This window comes from Etheostoma cragini, chromosome 8 (genome assembly GCF_013103735.1).
Source record: "Etheostoma cragini isolate CJK2018 chromosome 8, CSU_Ecrag_1.0, whole genome shotgun sequence".
Taxonomy (NCBI): domain Eukaryota; kingdom Metazoa; phylum Chordata; class Actinopteri; order Perciformes; family Percidae; genus Etheostoma; species Etheostoma cragini.
Genome location: NC_048414.1, coordinates 9,453,609 through 9,471,834, shown reverse-complemented (window position 1 = coordinate 9,471,834; position 18,226 = coordinate 9,453,609). Strand labels below are relative to the sequence as shown.

At 39.4% G+C, this 18,226-nt stretch overlaps 1 protein-coding gene across 2 annotated transcripts in view; it reads right to left on the bottom strand.

Annotated features, from left to right (window-relative positions):
• The window catches only part of igf1ra (insulin-like growth factor 1a receptor), a 73,523-nt gene extending 57,171 nt beyond the window's left edge, over positions 1–16,352 (bottom strand). For both annotated transcript variants that reach the window (XM_034878794.1, XM_034878795.1), the window contains exons 1-2: positions 15,224–16,352; positions 6,120–6,683 (exon numbers count right to left, since the gene is read on the bottom strand). In XM_034878794.1, coding sequence (XP_034734685.1) covers positions 6,120–6,683; positions 15,224–15,329 — 670 coding nt within the window. In that variant the 5' untranslated portion in view covers positions 15,330–16,352. The remainder of the gene's footprint in view (positions 1–6,119; positions 6,684–15,223) is intronic.
• Positions 16,353–18,226: the final 1,874 nt, after the last annotated feature.

The window sequence follows — 18,226 nt, the reverse complement described above, 5'->3', positions numbered from 1 at the left end:
GGCTGCTTAGAAATTAAGTGTTAACGAGCAGTTGGACAGGTGTACCTAATAAAGTGGCCGGTGAGTGTATATATCAGAGCAGGCTAGTGGAGAATAGGGATTGACTGATTTTTAGTGCTGATGCCGATATTTTTCCATCAGCCTTAGTCAACGACCGATACAGGCTGCCGATTTTCTTGAGCCAATATTTGGAGCCAATACTGTTTTTGCTCCCTCAATTTACATCATAAATATGTAAACACTGCCACACTGGATTTGTTTTCGAAATCTGTGCTGCCATTTTTAAATAAAAAAATAAATAAAAAAAACACAGATTAGCGTCACTTATGCAGTCATTTTACATTCATATCTCCCAAATTATGTGTGGAATGTGCATCATAAAAAAGTAAAAGGCTTTCATCAACATCTACAACACAGCCTTGATGATGCATTGCTTGCTGACATATTATGTGACAGATATAATCAGGTCAACACAAAATGTCCTTTTTCAAAACATTTAAATAATTTAAGAAAACAATAAACCTGAAAAGTAGCCATTAAAATAAAGTGCTTGATTTGTAATTTAAGACTGCCATGGTGCTAGTGATGGAGGGGCAGTAAATGGTCTGCACATGCACCGCAGCGACTCAAGCAACACAAATTCTGTAAATAACGCCAGGAAAAAACTATTGGCAAACGCAGCAGCCACGTATCGGCCAATGCCGATACACATAAAAACACAAATATTGGCCCGATCTATCGGCTGGCCAATAAAATCAGTCTATCACTAGTAGAGAACATGATGGGTCGGATTTTTCCATTTTTTTCATCTGGTGGTTGTGAGAGGGCAGAAATTAATGAGTCCAATCGACATGAGTGCCATCTCTTTGGCACTAACACTGGCAGGCTGCCTAAGCTTTGTACAAAATGGAGCAGAGAGCAGGAGAGTAGCTCAAGCCTGATGGAAACATCAGATGTATGGGTACTGAGTCATGGTGCTGAGTGTGCCCCCAGGAAAGTACCAAACTGTCAACACTGGAATTTGAGCCCTTTTCGGCATCCTGTCCTCACAACCCTTAGGACTTCAGTAAGCTCCAGAAAAGTCATAAAATATTTAAAAGCTTCCTTGTATCTGCTGTTGCATGTTGGCTAAACAAAGACGACTGACAGATAAACATAAGAACTTGGCCTGCCTTGGCACCCGCAGACAACCACAAAGTAGACCTACATCAATTTCATCACCAATATCAGATTAGCTCCTTCTCATTGCCAACAAATAGTCTCTGTATGGACATGCACATGTAGTCTGCACATAGAGCCTGTGCTGTGTATTTTCCCCTCTTTATCCCCTCACAACTGCAATGAGTAAGCCAGCAGGAATTTTTACCTTATATACTTAAAGGGGCAGACTCATTCAGCCCAAGTGGACATACATACCTAAAGCCAAAAGTATCAATTAACGGAGCATAATTTCTGCTCACTTCAATATGTCTGCAACAAATTTGGACAAGAAGACATATGAGTTATGTAGTAGCTCCAGAAATCTATTTACAAAAGCCTCTGAGGAATAAGGAGGATTCACATTCTGTTTTCTCGCCGATTCATTTATATTTTCTTGTCAATGTTGTTTTGATTAAGTGTATTAGCACAGAGAGCAAAAATTGAATGAAACAAGTGAAAAGAGAAACAAAGAAAAAAATCTTGTGCCTTGTGATATTGTGTATGTTTCTTATTGTCAATAATTCCCAGTCTTAAAGACCAAACCCAACAATTTATCCTATAATATCTATAAGCTTATTCATGGCATAATAATGTGGCATAATGTCCAGAAAACACATTAAAAGATATTTTTAAAAAATTCACAATTTCATTTTGTTTGAGTAATGTTTGCTAAAAACCTACAGTGCCTAACTTTAAAAGAAAAGTAGTTTTGTATTTTTTGTAAATAACACTATTAATTTGGGATCTGTCTTTTAAGATTCACATTTATAGTTGGAACCAATGGGCTTGGGGCTACAGTGCAGACTGATTGTTGGTTTTGGTTCTTTCATTGGATTTGCCGACAATAGAAAAAACATAGAATATTACTCTATTAACTATATCAAAAGATACCAAACTTTACAAATCGCACAAAATAAACTGCAAAAACTGTAAAAAAAAAAATGAAAAAACAATAAGTTATAGTTATAAGTTAAAAAATATTTTTTTGACGCAAGTCTGAACCTGTTACTCTACAACCTCTAAAAGAAACTGTTTTCCATAGTGAAGAGGCCTTAGGTCAGAGCACTCAGACTACAGATATCAAGTGGGTCTCTGGCAAGGAGGGAGTAAACATTATCAAATGCAAAAGTCTCCCAGGCCGACGGAGAGCTCTCGCAACTGCCAGGGCTCCAAAATGCTTTTGCGTTAATTCTGAGTTCAGTACAAGGGCACATAGAGCACAGACTGTCTGTGCCATAACAGGACAGCAGGTCTCCTTATGTCAAATTTCACCTTACACCACGATGGCTCAAATGCAGATGACATGTGGACATTTTGATTCATTAAACATTGACAGGCAGACTTGACTTGTGAAAATTGTCTATCGCTATCAACATAAAACATTCAGTACAAGATGTTCCTTTAAAATCAGACAGCACATTGTCAGTTAATATTTTATTACATAAAGAAGAAGTTATGTATATGAGGACTAGTGAGCGAGAGAGGGTGTGCCTCACTGTGGAGTAATGAAGACTAACCTGCCCTCCTGCTCATCAGCTAATTTTAAAAGCCTCTTGTCTATCTAGCTTTGGCTCGGATTCAGGGGCAGAAGGGAGGCTTGTCTGCAGCAAACACAGAGACCTGAGGACAGTACTTGAAGCAGGCCAGACAGTTTTCAGTCTCAGGATCCTTCAGAACTTAAAGCAAACAGCATGTGGTGTCAAAGGACTCAGGGCATGGCCTAACAAGCCGGTTGGCTGTGACCACTGCAGTGATGAGAGAATGTCTCCCGACAAGTAAACAGTGGAGAGATATCTGACAGCTGTTAACAGCCGTCTGATTAGCCTTGAAGAAAAGAGTGAGGTGAAAATAGAGGAGGAAACACCATCAGAACAACTGACAAGGAAAATCAGAGTTGAAAGCCAGGCTGAGGCTAAGCAAAGTGGAGAACACTAGTGAGGAAAAAAAACGGACAGACAGCGTGTAGGAAGAGGGGAAAGCGGCAGCAGGAAGGATTTACGAGGAAGCATGGGGGGGGGGTGAAGAAAGAGGAGGGACAAAAACAAAGGGAGTGACAGTGGCATTTTTAAACCCTCCAAGCACTGCGCTATAGCGAGAGCTTGCTGTTTAGCTTGTATACTTGACATTTGTCTGACATTTCCCCTCAGCACCCCTCCACCTCTCTACACATCGCTGCCTGCAACTAAAAAGCACGCAGAACCTCTGCTCCCACTCCCTTCCATCCAGCCCCAAGAACAGCATTAACCTGGCTCATTCTGCCCAACATCATATAAACACATTCACCTCTCATCTAATATGCCCCAAACTACTGTGGGAAACAGTATCTGGTAGGTGGACAAACATGTGGAAAGAGGAGTTTTGTTGTTGCTCTGTGAAGCACTAGAAGGCCCAGAGGCTAAAGTAGTGTGCTAGGCAGACAGCACTCCCTCCTCATGTAGTGTAATTAAAGAGGAGACCGGGCCATATTGACTACAAAACCACTGAATGCCCTTGAAGGAACATCTGTACTGGAGAAAAACAAGACAATTACTGTATGTGGAGGGATGGCGGGAGGAATCTTAAACAGGAAGGAGAGAGGTAGACACATAAAGCCTAGCCTCTTAAAAGATGGTGAGAAATGTTATCTGTGCATGAAGCCTTGAATATTAACAGATCCCATAGACCTGCTCTAGCTTTATTCTGTCCTATTATTACTTCATTAACTCCTCCTTTTTTCTCCCCTGTGTAGCTCCCCAGAGCTTTTATCTACAGCCTTGAGACCTCAGGGTCCTCTAGATGAATGCATTTACCCTGACATCGGCCTGGGCCTCACACAGAAGTGAACTGGTTGAAACAATACTTCTGCTCTGCCTTTCAGTTGGACATGAGAGAACAAAGGGGAGTTTCACCACAAAAACACTACACAGCATCTACTGTGGGAAGAGCAGAGGTGACTTGAAGGTCAATCACAATTTAGCATTTTGTAAATAAAGTAAATTTAGGAGGCTTCTTTTCTTTAAACAAAGATATGCATATAAAACCCAAAAATATTTTTTTTAAATTCACATAGCCAACTGTATATGGATATGGAATGGATAACAAGATGCAGCGAGCTCCGACAGGAAAGTGCATGCAAGAGTAAACAGAGGCACAACAATAAACGCCATAGCTTTTCTATAGAGACAGACGTGGTCACTAGGGAAAGGACGCACCCTTGATTTCCACTATTTGTTCTGAGGGTCTCCGGGGGCGAAGGAGGGTGGTGTTTGAGACTCCCAACTGACCATGGGAGCTGTACACAGGTCTTTAAAAAGAAAAGGCCTGGAGGAAATTTCCCACCATTATTTAACAAAGATGAGACAGTTTGGCACAGAGTTTTTTACGGCAAAACAAAAGTTAAAGTACATAATCCTTTTTAACAAGAAATAAACATTTATCTGTAAATCTTTTACTTACTCTACTGAGTTTTGGTACAGTTTGGATCTTCAGACTCCAGAGTGAGGAAAATACCAGTGACCAGTCTTCCCTAACAAATGCATTAATAGTCTATGTAAAATAAGCAAATAAAAGGGAAATAGTACCCAACACGCTGTGGTATTGATATACCCTCTAAACCACACATAAACAACATCGTCTATCAAAGCAAAGCAGCAGAAAAATGGAAGGCCGTAACTTTTCCTATTATATGTTGTTATTACCATCAGAAAAGGTCTTTCAGTAACTGTGTCTACACATCATGCAATAATAATAATTTTGTGACTACCATTTACCAACTGTTGAGATAGGGCATTGTGTGTTATTTTTAAGTTCAGTCTGTGAAGGAATTCTAACCTGTGAGGAAAACAACCTCTGCAAACTCTCTGCACCCTCGGAAAATATTTAAAAAAAAACTAAAAGCATAGATGGCCGAAGGAAACAACTAGAGCTTTATATCTTAAAAATAACGTCAATCAAACAATTCAGATTTTATGTCAGAAAGAACGGAACCTTTCATCAACAGCTCAGCTTAGTCTGTGTGTCAAACAGGCTGCAGGAGTATATTACAAAGGCTTAAACGATCTTTTACAATAGTTTTGAAGAGGCATGAGACAGCTAATCTGGTTCTCCCAATGTCTAAACAAAAAAGCACAATCTGTCCCTCACTCTGACATCGGAGAGAGAAAAAGAGGTGACAATATGTAATGTTGCTGCAAGCTGCTACACCCTTGAGAGCTGTGTAACTCAGTGAGACAACCTGCACAAACAAATACACATAGCTGAATTAATTCAAACCTGCAGATCGAGAGAAATTTAAATTCATCTATATATATATATATATACATATAAATTATATGACCCTCCTCTGAACTGTTTTTAAAAACGCATGACCCTACCGTGGGGCCAAAGTTAAACAAGAATGACCCTCCAACAAATTCTTCAATATACCCCTTTTCATAAATTGCAAAAAAATCCCTAAGGCAAATATTTAACTGACATGGTCCAGACAGGTAGACTAGCTCATTTCTTGGCAGAGCAACTTTAACCTCAACTGAGCATGCCTTTCTAATACCTGGTGCTCTATATTACAGCCATCCTTCACTCCACAAATAGCCTGATCTGAAGACAAGGTCTCTATAATGAACAGAGAGGAAATGTTTGCACTGGCCCGTGGACAATCCTGCAGCCTGACGGAAATGAAGGAAAAACACTGCATAGATTCATTGGATTTGTTCCGAGGTTAAAGAATGCACAATTTAAGAATGTTTATAAGATGGGAAACCTCCTAAATAGATCAAAGTCTCATCTGCATTAACCGTACTTGTATCATGAAATGTTGCACACTGCCGTTATCAAAACGTATATAGCAAACCTTCCATCTGAAGCTGCTTTACTGGATTCTTTCTCGACATTATCTGCTGGGATAAAGTGTAAAAAGTAAAACACCATAGAAATGAGATTACCTTTCTGGCACTGGTTGGAGGTCCAACAGCGGTAGTTGTACTTGTCTTTTAACTTTGTCCGCTGACAAAGAGGGTTATCCTCCATGATTCCAGGGCAGACATTGTCACACTCCTTTGGCTTCTTATTCCCATTGATAATGTTGTTGGTTCCAGCATCCGTAATAAGAGACCAGTCTACCGAGTCCAGGTAGCAGAGCTCAGGGTTCTTTTCAAACCGCACGGCTCCGCGGGTGATGTTCCTCAGGTTGTACAGTCCGATGTCCTTCAGGCTGGTCATCTCGTAGATCACAAGGGCGTAGTTGTAGAAGAGATTGCGTCCCCGGATGACACTCAGGTTAGGGAAGAGCGTGCTGAGGCTGTCCAGGCCCGAGACGCGAAACAGCAGCAGGTAGTCGGTGATGACGGTCAGCTTTGGGAAGCTGAGGGAGCGGAAGGCCTCCTGGTGGATGTTGTTGGTCTTGTCGTTAATGAGGAGGATCCGCAGGTAGCCCTCCACCACCGTACAGTTTTCCAGCCGCTTGAACTCGCCGATCTCATTCCGGATGTCGATACTTGGACCACAGACTGGAATACATAAAACAGATGACACATGAAGGTGCATATTTATTCCGTTAACCAAGAAACGTCATCAAGAAGGCATATTCAATAGAGAATATTACAGATTTATTTTTGTATCAGAAATGAATGTAACAAAAGTGTTTGGTGGGGAATACTGCAATGCTACATATAGATTAGCATGTTGACTACTTTTGCCAAAAGTTTTAATCGTAATAATTTTAATCGTAATAATCTTCTTAAAGCATATAATCCTGTTAGTCGTGATGGTAGGGCTGGTGCTTTGCTGGCAACATGTCATGCATACAAATAATACAGAGCTCTGAAAAAAGACAATGTGTTGATACACCTTCTGTATCCATTAAATGGGATGCTAACAATTTCCTGTTACCTCAGATAACCTCAGTGTTTGAATAAGCCATTCCTCTGTGCTGAGAAATCAACACTTGAAACCACAGTGCCTGAACACACACACACACACATACACACAAACACACAACAAAGACACCATTTATTATTGATGACAATCAGCTCTCTCTTTAATTATGCCTATCAGTTACTACACCTGGGAATTGATGGTAGATGATATTCTCATAATGTTATTGTGCTCTGATGCAGTGGTTTCATTACCTTCTTTACCTAATGTACTCACAGCACTGTCAAATAAAATGAGCTCAAGTGTGCCTTTATCAACACCACCCGTCATGTCCCAATTTCGTATCTTATTTTACACTATTAATGATGTAAAAGTATATATATTTTTATCTTTTTCATACAAGTGAAAGAACAATGTTTAGGTCACTCTGGTCAAGTTTGCATTTGACTACTTGGAGTGGTAGAAGTTTCCAGTTTCCAGTTTTGAAGTTTCTACATTACTTTTAGCTCACCATTTTAACCATTTAGCCATTATTATTGAAATAGGCTAACTATTTACTTTGAGCTATTTAACCATTATGTTACTTTTAACTAATTATTTAAACAATGTATTCATTGCTTGGCTAACATTAAAATTTTAAACATGTATCCATACTTTTGGATATTTAAAAAGATGCATTTATTCTGTTAGATATCTCTTTCAACCATTTCGCTATCTACCAACAATTTAAAGCTATAGTGCATACTTTTTGTTTCCCTAATGAGGAATTCTAAGTAACAACAGTCGTGGCGTCCACATGCCGCAGGCCTTCCTCAAGCCTTCCATGATCACCCACCACTCCGGCCCCTCCTCCACGCAGTTACTTGTAACCAAGGAGGACACTGAGGATTAAAAGCATAATGGACTCTTTAGAAGAGGTAATTATCTTCATTCGAGGTTCTGCACGCAAAAGTCGCCAAACAACAACATTTTCTAAACATAGCCAAACTGAGAGATAGAGAGAGAGTTGTGTGGAGCTGATAGTCTTAATTAGCTTTGTAGCAACAGGTTTGGAAATGGCTTAAATGTAACAAACGTCCATTATAAAAAAAAAAGATAACACCCTAAAGTTAATTTTTAAAACAGGTTAAAACCTCTGAACTCCCTAACAATGCACTGTGTTAAATATTTACGAAACAAAAATTACAGAATTGGCACATGCTGCAGGTAACAGGTTGCATAATATTTTAAAAGGAGGTCTAAAAGAAGGTTCAACAGTCAGCACAGGAAATGCCTTGCCACATGAGCTCCTTGGTTAAACCTGTTATGTTCTTACAGAGGCTTAGGACTCGGGTCGCAGTGTGCGACACTGTCACAGCGCCTGTCCAAAGAAACAAACAGCAATGTTTTCAATAAGAGTCTTTGATTCTTCTCAAAACAGTCGGGATAAAGCAAGCTTAACTGTTTCTGGTTCCAAAACAAACACGGTGTCACCAGATTGCCTTTCTAAAGTGGTAAAATGGTTGTGGTAATCATTCACAAATGACTTATGAGACCTCTAGTTGGCATACACTGTATATTCAACCATATGATGTTTACATGCTTTCAAAATGTCCCTCTGAGTAAATTCACTTCACTTCAGTAGAGACAAAAAGGCTGTGTTTGATGTTCTTTGTTCGAACTATTCTGCCAAAAATAGAAGCCACGTTGTTTATGGGGATGAATGGGCTAGATTTGTTCCTGCCAGTGTTTCAATTCTCAAAATTTAGAGCGGAAACAATTACTCTACAAGAAAATAGTATTTGCTTTCTCCAATCATCACCAATGCCCCTGGGATCCACTTGTGAGCCATCAAGCTGCATGTCTTCTTTGTTTCATTGAGAATTTTCTTCCAGCTTCTCCAGCAGCCAGAGAGAGAGGGAGGAGGGGTGGAGCCATTCAAATACAAAGACTAATTTGTTTGTTAGTAAAGAGAAACTCTAGGCTCCACTTCCTGATGAGGGCATTAATAAAACCAGGGGGCGTCTGGCCAGAGAATGGGAGGGGGAGTGAAGAGATACTGTGACAAAGGAGAGATAAGGATCCCGTCAGGCGTAGCTATAGGAGGCGATCCTCGTGGTGTAAAAACACAACCGGCAGAAGCCGCTAAATGCATTCAATTTATTTCTGGGGGTCAGATAGTCTTTTATCATTACTTTAAATCGACTTGTACTAAAAGAAAATGTTGAATAAAAAGAGAGAAGAATAGAAAAAAAGAATGAAGAATGAAATAAAAACCTCCTCTTTGTGCTTCTCTTGTTGTATTCATTTGGCATGTTAAGTACGAGGAATTCCAATCATTTCCTTTGAAAAGGATTGAGTAGGATGTTGCCTCAAACTAAGCCTCCAGGCTTCTCTTATTCTTGCCAGTCAATCCGTGTGTTGTGAAGACAACAATACTTAAATAAAATGTGGATGTGTGGTGGTGGGGGGGGTGGGGGTGGGGGATTGGGGAGGGGGGGATGAAAGCGCAGACATGTAATAATGACCACAGAGCGATGTGGATATTTTAGCACCAGTGTCCACAGAGAGGAATATGCATGTCTGTCTGCCTCCTGTCTCTCTTTGCTCTTCACACTACTGAGTAAACACACCTATCTCCACAGTGTAATGGGATCCATCGGCTCATGTTTATGATTGATAAACCTTGCCCTAGCCCTCCATGAAAATGTCAGCACACAAACACACACACACGCCTTTTTAAGTCCGTCAAATTAAGCCAAATCTTCTGGTCATTGTTTATCGTACCGTCACATAAACTGTGATTCTGATTCAGTAAACATATCCTATATGTAAATAAACTTAATCTTAGTTTGGCTGACAGAAACAGGACTTTCAGACCACATGTTGCGCTGTTTATCAAAAGGCCACAGGCATGCATTGTGGGAAACGCACACGATTGTGTATTTTTTCAGATATCCAGCTGTAAACTTCAGGAAGGTAATTAGGAAGATTCATCTGAAGAGGTGTTATGTGAATCTACAATAAGCAGTGCTGCAATTATATTCATTTTTGATTAGAAAAACAATAAAGTATCACACTGTTTATTTTACAAATTAGTAAAACCACTAATGTTTCTAATATTTTTAGCCCTAAATTTGAGTGGGTTAAAGTTGTATTCTGAAGCATTTTGAGAGCTCCGCCCATTTGTGTATATTTAAATTGTGTGTTTTAACCATTTTTATTCAGTTAAAACATATCAAACTAATTTTCCTTCAGCTTGACTGAAAATTTACCCAAGATGGATTTGTTGTTTAGGATTATTGTAGATATGTATCTGAAAACGTATGTAAGTAGTAGTGTGAAAGTATGCATTAGGAAAAAAGAAAGAGTTAAAATGTGATATAGGCCTATTTGGTTTGGTATCATCCTCCTTAAACAATGTATGCAGGACAATGCTTAATATTGTGGCATTATGATTATTATATGCACAATAAAAGTGTCAAAATATAAATACATTGTTTTTATTTATATTAAATTTGATTGATTTTTTTCAATTTAACATTTAGCTCTAGTTCAGCAATCACAATCTTTTATTTATAGGAGGTGCATATAGATGCATACAAGGGCATTAACAAATGTTACACAGCAAAGAATGAACTCCCAGCATCAACATTTCCACACTAAAATGCTGTTGTAATTCATGCAGCACGCTGGTTACTGTGTCATATCTCCTCACACCTGCCATATCAACTGGCCCTAATCCCCAGCATACTGGAAGTCATCTGACCAGCGGTCCGTTGGGTCACTTCCCCTCAGTGGACCTTACTTCAAACACCGGGGGCTCAGATTACACCAAAACCCCAAACAGTAACACTACACTCTCCATCATAACAACTTTTTGCACAAAGACCTTCGTCCAAAATGAGGGGAAAGGGCAGGAGGTAAAAGTACTCTGTTTACATGCACACTTTAACTTGATCATAAACCACCACATTTAATTTACTGATCAATTATAGTAAAATGTTTTGTTTTTCTGTGATTTTTTAAAAATGGTAAACATTTGTAAGGATGTGTGGAAGCCTACAGGAAACTTACAGAATCAGACACAGATACGTAAATGGGCTTTATTAGTGTGTAATTTAACCACTGCTTGAGATGCAGCTGTGAATAGAAACACAAGCTTCTATCAAGTTTACTCCATGGTCTCTCTGGTGCAGTGAAATCCATAAAATAGTGAAAAATAAAAACAAAGTAAATAATCAAGCATAATTGTGTAGGTGTAGGTGTTCTACTGCACTGATTGTGAGCTTCACATCAGATTTAATCTGAAACTGTAGCCTTTTATGACAGTTAACTGCATATTGTATGCACCTGTGCTGTAAAGTCACATGCATATGCAACTTGCACGTCGGTGTTTACAGCTACCTTTATTCTTCATTGCAACAAATCAGTAGTTACAATTAACATGAAACATTGAAAAGGTTTCTCACTGAGATTCTGAAAACAGCTCTGAGAATAATCTTTGGCTGATGTTCTTGATGAACAGCTTTCAACTGATACAGCGAGTGTCATCAATTAGAAGCGCTAACATTTGCAATCATCTCACAAATGGTACAATACTCCACGGGCCATTAAACCGCCAGCCCATGATGATGTATGTGCGGTTGGCCAGAGACTGCGTTTGAGCAAATCCAATGGATATAAAGTGTTTAATTAAGCATTGTAAACCTCAGCTGGCAGCCTGGAGGATCTGCAGGACAGCATTTGACTGCACACTCACAAACTAGCCCAGTGACACACTTTCACATCCTTACACAGGGGCGCGCCACTGACTCAGGCTGTCACGCTGAGTCCTGCTGCAGTACACACAGAGAGCTTAACAATAAACTTACATGCATGCACGCACACAAACACACTCGTACACACACCGTGGGGCTATGAACGCTCACTACACCTTCTCGCGGGGGTCGGGACAAGGCATTCCTGCATCCAGCAAAGCCAAGAGTGGGGGAAGGGAACATATGTTGGAGGAGTGGGGGGAGTGTATGTAACCATGTAGCCCCGATCACAAGATGGAGTGGGGTACCTTGAACTAAAGTGGCAGCAGTCATATCTAAGCCACTTGCCCCATCACGACAAGTAGAGCTGTACTGCAACATACCCAGAAGAAGTGGTGGGAGGGGTGCCTGTCAAACACAATGCTTGCTGACATTTGATTATTTATGCCGCCATTTCAAGTTTTTCGAAGCAACATGTTCCTTCATAAATAACTGAACGAGAACACTGGTGCGCCCTCATGAAACGGGACAGAGGGTGCCTGTACTCACACAACCCCTGGGCCAATGTTGATGGTGACATATCCATTTATAATCCTAATAGTAGTAGTGCCATGTGATGAAGTTAAGCACATTGGTCTATACAGGGGACCACTCCGTGTGAACAGCAAAAGCCAATAAAACAGTTCACAAACTCTCTGCTTTTCCAATCAACAAAACCAAGTCTGTTTCTCTTGCAATGTATTTTTGCACACTCTATTTCCAAACACCAAGTCTCTATCTCCCTCACGCTCTCTCGCCCTTTTAGAGACTTGTTTGCTGCATACTTGGATACCATTGCATGGAAAGTTTACTGTGTTGAGAGTTAAAAAGGATCTTAATTACATTTTATTGGTGTGGACAGATTATCAAAATGAACAGAGAAAAAAGAAAACTCTGGGATAGCTGTGATTTTCCACTAAGTGATGATAGAAGCAGGAAATTCTGACCATCTGCAGCCCAGTGAAGTAAACACCGACCCTGAGCAATAAACTGGTAAGTTCCATCCCTGTCTTGATATTCACCATAGTCCTTGTCTCTGAACGATTTGTTCTGGAAGGCCTGATGTATTATACACCACAGAGCGTTAAGGTCTGAGAGCAACCACTTGTTTCCCAGCTCCTTGCTGCGTTCATGGGTGTCTCTCTGGCTCATGAGGGTGCACAGAAACGCACCCCCATACGGTTGTGGTCAAATCACTAGTCAATAAGACTAAAAAAGTTGTTATTTTCGATTTGAATGCTAATAAAGGTCCGTCTACATGTCTCCTCCCCATGGCAAGTTTCCTCCACCATCCCACATATCCTCTCAGGAAACAGACAAATTAGTATGGAAGGGATGTAATACCATAAACAAACACAAAAACAATGCCATGCCACCCAAGTTTTTTTTTTAAGCATAGCCGTTGTAAGGGTAAAATGTTTGCCCCTGAACCACAAGACTGGCTGTTCGATGCCATGAAAGTCCCTGAGCAAGACACTGAACCCATAGTTGCTCCCCGGACACTGTATGTATAGCTGTCCACTGCTCCTGATGCTTAGGAAGGGTTAAATGCAGTAATTGAATTTCACTACACTGTGCTGTCAATTGTATGAGCCAAATTACAATGAATGTAAATGTCAAAAAGTTGATTGACAGAAATGCAACCAGATAAATCATGAACATGTTTTTTAAACTCACTTTTTTAGTTACACAAATCCCACACTTGTCCCTGTTTATAGTCTTAAACTTAATGCAACTCAATACTGCTTTTTTATGATAAATATGTAGTTCACAAACAAAATGAAGAGACAAAAAAGACAAAATAGCTGTTTCTGCCAGAGTTGGTTAAATCTTCTCTATAATCATTAGTTTTGGCACAAAGATTATTCTAGACAGATTAGGTATTAGCTTTGCCAACCATGAAAGAGATTCCACTGAAATTCCCAATAGTGTATCATCAGCAAGCATTTACAGAAAATTATATATACAATAACGGTTGAAAATATATAAATATACATATATATATATATATATATATATATATATATATATATATATATATATATATATATATATATATATATATATATATATATGCTTAGTATATATACTAAGCAATGAAAAGAGAAGTAACCCTCATTGACATTCCCAGCAAAAATCAGCCTTGACTCCAGCTGCTATATACACAGAACCTAGATAAGATTACTTTAGATTAGATGAGAAAATGTAACAATGTGCTCCCTCATTGTGCATTCTACATTTTAAACAACAAAACAAAACATTGAAATCGCAGCAAGGGCACTGAAATGGGTTAAGCTCAATACCTTTTACATGACAGTGAGTATAGGCTACTATGAAAAGGGCCTACATTTTTTTAAAGCTAATTTTATGACAATCGTATTTTTTGCTAAAGCACCCAAAATGACACCACAGAAAAATGCTATTTTTTAAATTGAAATTAAAAAACTCCACTTGATCCTCAGTTGTTGTTGTTGTTGTTTTTTTGCAATTGTTCCCAGACTAAAATGTAAAGTGTTTACACGTTTCTTACGCAAAGTGCCATCTAAGATCTGTTGTGTTTCATCAGTGTGAAAGCGGTGTTACGGGACTGGATTGGAAACACGCCTGAACTCAGGTGCTCCTCTATGTCACGGCTCGCATTAATTAACACTACATAGCTTTACACAGTAGTTTAAGCAGTCGAGAATGGGGTCTGGAGATAAAAAAAAAAAAACATGATAGGCCTACTTCCGATAATCTTTTTTTTCCCCCATCATGACTGTTTATTAAGGAAGTGGGGTGAAATATATCATTGTGTAAGTATGTTTTGGGTTATGTAGTCTTTAAAGAAGCAAAGGTTTGTGTCTGATTCAGGTTTTCCATGCGCAGCGACGCCACACCACGAAATGCAAAATGGCCACATTGTCGTAGTAACCTTCAGCTCTGGTCCCTAGATTCATCCTCTGCTCTCTGGATGTTTTGCGTGAACATTACGGCGACGTGTAGCCTACTAATAGCTCTGCCTGTTTCTAAATGAACAAAACCGCTTCGTTATAGGTGCTGATCATTGCGCACACAAAAAAACCCAGATGATTCTGCTTAAATATGTTCACCCACTGACGGGCAACTCCAGCCTACCACATGGTCCACAGCTAATAGCCCTATGTGAGCAAAAGGCACACCTCGGTGAGCTATAGGCTGACTAGGTTTGTTCTATCGACTAAGTCCTAATATACAATGTGTTCTCCTTTTTTTTCTTTTCCGAAATAGCCTACATTAACACATTTATATCCCACCATGTAGCATCTACTGCTTTACAAGAGGTTAAATTGGCTACAAAACGTATGTATTTAGGCTATCCACTATTTTAACAAAAACAACTTACTAAATATTAATAATAATAAAAAAATACTTACTTTCTCCATGTGTGGACCAGATGCAGATAGTGGAGACAAACAGCATCAGACCCCAAAACAAGGTCGGGCTGCCCATGAGTGTGCCAGTCCTCATGTTCCTTGACATTATTCACCTTTCAACACCCTTAAGGCAGGGATAAAATTGAAATAAAACGATGAAGGCTGCACACACACCAGCTCCTCATAGAAGAATATGAAAAGAGGGGAGGGGTGACTGAATGTGTCTGGAGCCCAAAAAACGCTACTCTGTAGCCTGAAAATGCGTGGCTTCCAGGATTTGCTCTAAGAAAAAAAAAAATATATATATATAATATATAAATGTGTACAAATCGTTATAACAGGGAATTCCTTTGAAGAAAAAAAAACAGTCTGCTATTTTTGCCAATCACAGGATACGTTGACGTCGGTTGGTATGGCACACAAGCCAGTGATTTGACTGGATAAATGATGGTAATCCCCATCTTCAGTCTCCATCTCTTGAAAACAGCAGTGCGCGTAGACCTACAGTGCGATCAGGCCTGCTAATAACAATTAAAAAAAAACAGACTAAATGTTATTAGAAGCCTTCACCATCATAATAAATTAACGCCAGTGTTGCTCACAAGAACCCCCGTGTGAATGACTGTGTTCGAGGGGAGGAGTGGGCCAGAAAACACGTCCAGATCCACAGGGGTGGTGGCTGCGAGGTTGAAAATGAATGAAAACCCTCTTTTTGTTTATGCCATTCAACCCGCACAGGCTCTCGATCGCCACCAAGCAGTCCTGGCCCGCTGTGAGAAATCGCTTTTTAAAACCAGACTTATCTCTGTCGTCAGTCGGGATTTGCAGCGGAAAGAAAATACCAGACTTGTGCCACGCAAGAGAATGGGTCTCCAGCTAGACGACCTCGGCTAGGGTGGGAGGGAGAATGTGTCCACAAGGAGTTGCCCTTTTGCGAGGGTTTCGTGTTTTGCCTTGATCCTCATAAAAGGGAGAAAAGAAAGATTCCCGTTGCATGTATATCCAGAGGCTGAAATCCTACGGTTCGCCCTCGGTTAGCGTAGGCTGCGGGTCTCCGCTGCTCCGTGGAATCTCTGCTGTAAACAACAGTCGGCTTCTCTCACGCAGAAACACTAGTGCTACGGATAAGGTGGCCGGGAGCATGGCGGAAAACCCGGGGTGGATCAGGACCCAGGGATTTCCAAAATTCCCCTCTACACCCCAAACAAGACGCACAGGGCCGGGTGGATGGACCGTACACCCCCCACTGGGTGTCTCTGGACAGTGGTGGGACAAGACTTCATGTATTGTCATTTATTAAACCTGCGTTAATTTGTCCAGGATCTTACAAAACTGTCTTAGAGGTTTGCTTATCAGGACTCATGTATTCGTCAAAGAAGGAGAGATGTTACATCCCGTCCTGCTGTAGCAAGGCTCGTTGAGTTAAAATATAACAGTGTTATTTCATCTGTAACTGGGTCAGCTGTGCCCAGACCATGCTATCCAGCACACATCCGCAAATACATTTATTGAGCACAGCAAAGGTTTTTTAGTTGCTCAAACGCAATTCTTATTTTGCAAGTGTATAATTTCTGTTCACCATGTAATGTAATGTGCTTGCAAAATACAGCTGAGCTCATTGTTCACAATGAAATGATTTTGCAAGTGAGAGTTTTACTTTCTGCTCGATTTGTTGTCCACATACAGTTTTACTCATTCAAACGGGCTCAGTTTTGTTAACCTTTTTGTCAAGAAATTGATGTGCAAGGTAACCATCAAGAAACACAAATGCCCAAAGTGTGGCATATGACAATATTTTATGAGACTTTATGCAGATGACTGGCCATAAAAGTGACAAGGTGACAAAGCCTGTGGGTTAATGAATCCTTTGAAAGAAGAAAGACTATTAGCATTTATCTTTGTTGTTATTATTTTAGAGAGTAATATTTACCTCTGGTGGTTCTCAGGGGGATCAATTATACAGTGTCAGTGTGGTCTGGACTGAATAATCATCATTGACCAATTTGTTTTGTAAAAAGAATAAATTAAAAAAAAAGTTGGTTTCAGGTGGTGATGGCAATTTGGATTTCCTACTGTATGTGTATGTCATGTGTGTGTTTCTGGGGCAACAGCACGGTCAGAATCTATTAAGATTTTTTCCACAAAATATGTAAGGACTGGGCGGTTAAGATTATTTTTAAAATAAAAGATTTGTCTTGTTACAAATAATTAATAGTCTTTAAGTTGAACATGCATGGGATTAAGAAATCAGTGTTTACATCATCTAAACTCAGGACTGGTTGATCAGACTATTCATCGACACAAATTGTCAAATAGTTTATTAATCTAGGGTCAACAGAAAGATATTTTGTAGTATTCTATTAACTTAATGTTGTTTTCTCCAACAATAACATAACTATTGAGTTACTGCAGTATTAAGAAAATGATAACAACCATTATCAGCCAATGTTTAACAACCACAAAGAATTGGATGAATTGTTCCCTTCTTATTTAGTTGTGCAGTGTATAGCTAAGTGATTGCTTTGTTTTTATTCCACAGAGGATTATTTCTTTTTATCAATTTAAAGAATATAGTGAGTGGTTATATGTTTTTTTGTTTTTTTTTTAATTATTTAAACCTCTTGACTCTGCCAAGCCCCCCCCCCCCCCCTCCATTTCACAAAACATCAGTTGCTGTTTGGTAGACTGCAACTCACATGAATATTTCCTATAGGCCTATTGTGTGAATTTCCCTTTACAGTTTTATTATTAACAGATTTTAATCATTGTAATTTAAAACTGGGAATTAAAGATGTAGTCTGATTATCAGACTACCCCTTTAATGGCCATTTAAAATAATAATAATAATATTTAAAAATATTAGAAATATAGTAGGCTATAATTAAAAATATAATTAAAAAACGAATCACTTGGGGAATACTCCTAACATCCCCTACATTAGTAAACTAATGCATTTAAAAACATTTAATAAGAAGTGTTGAGATGTGTTAATTTATTGCTTTT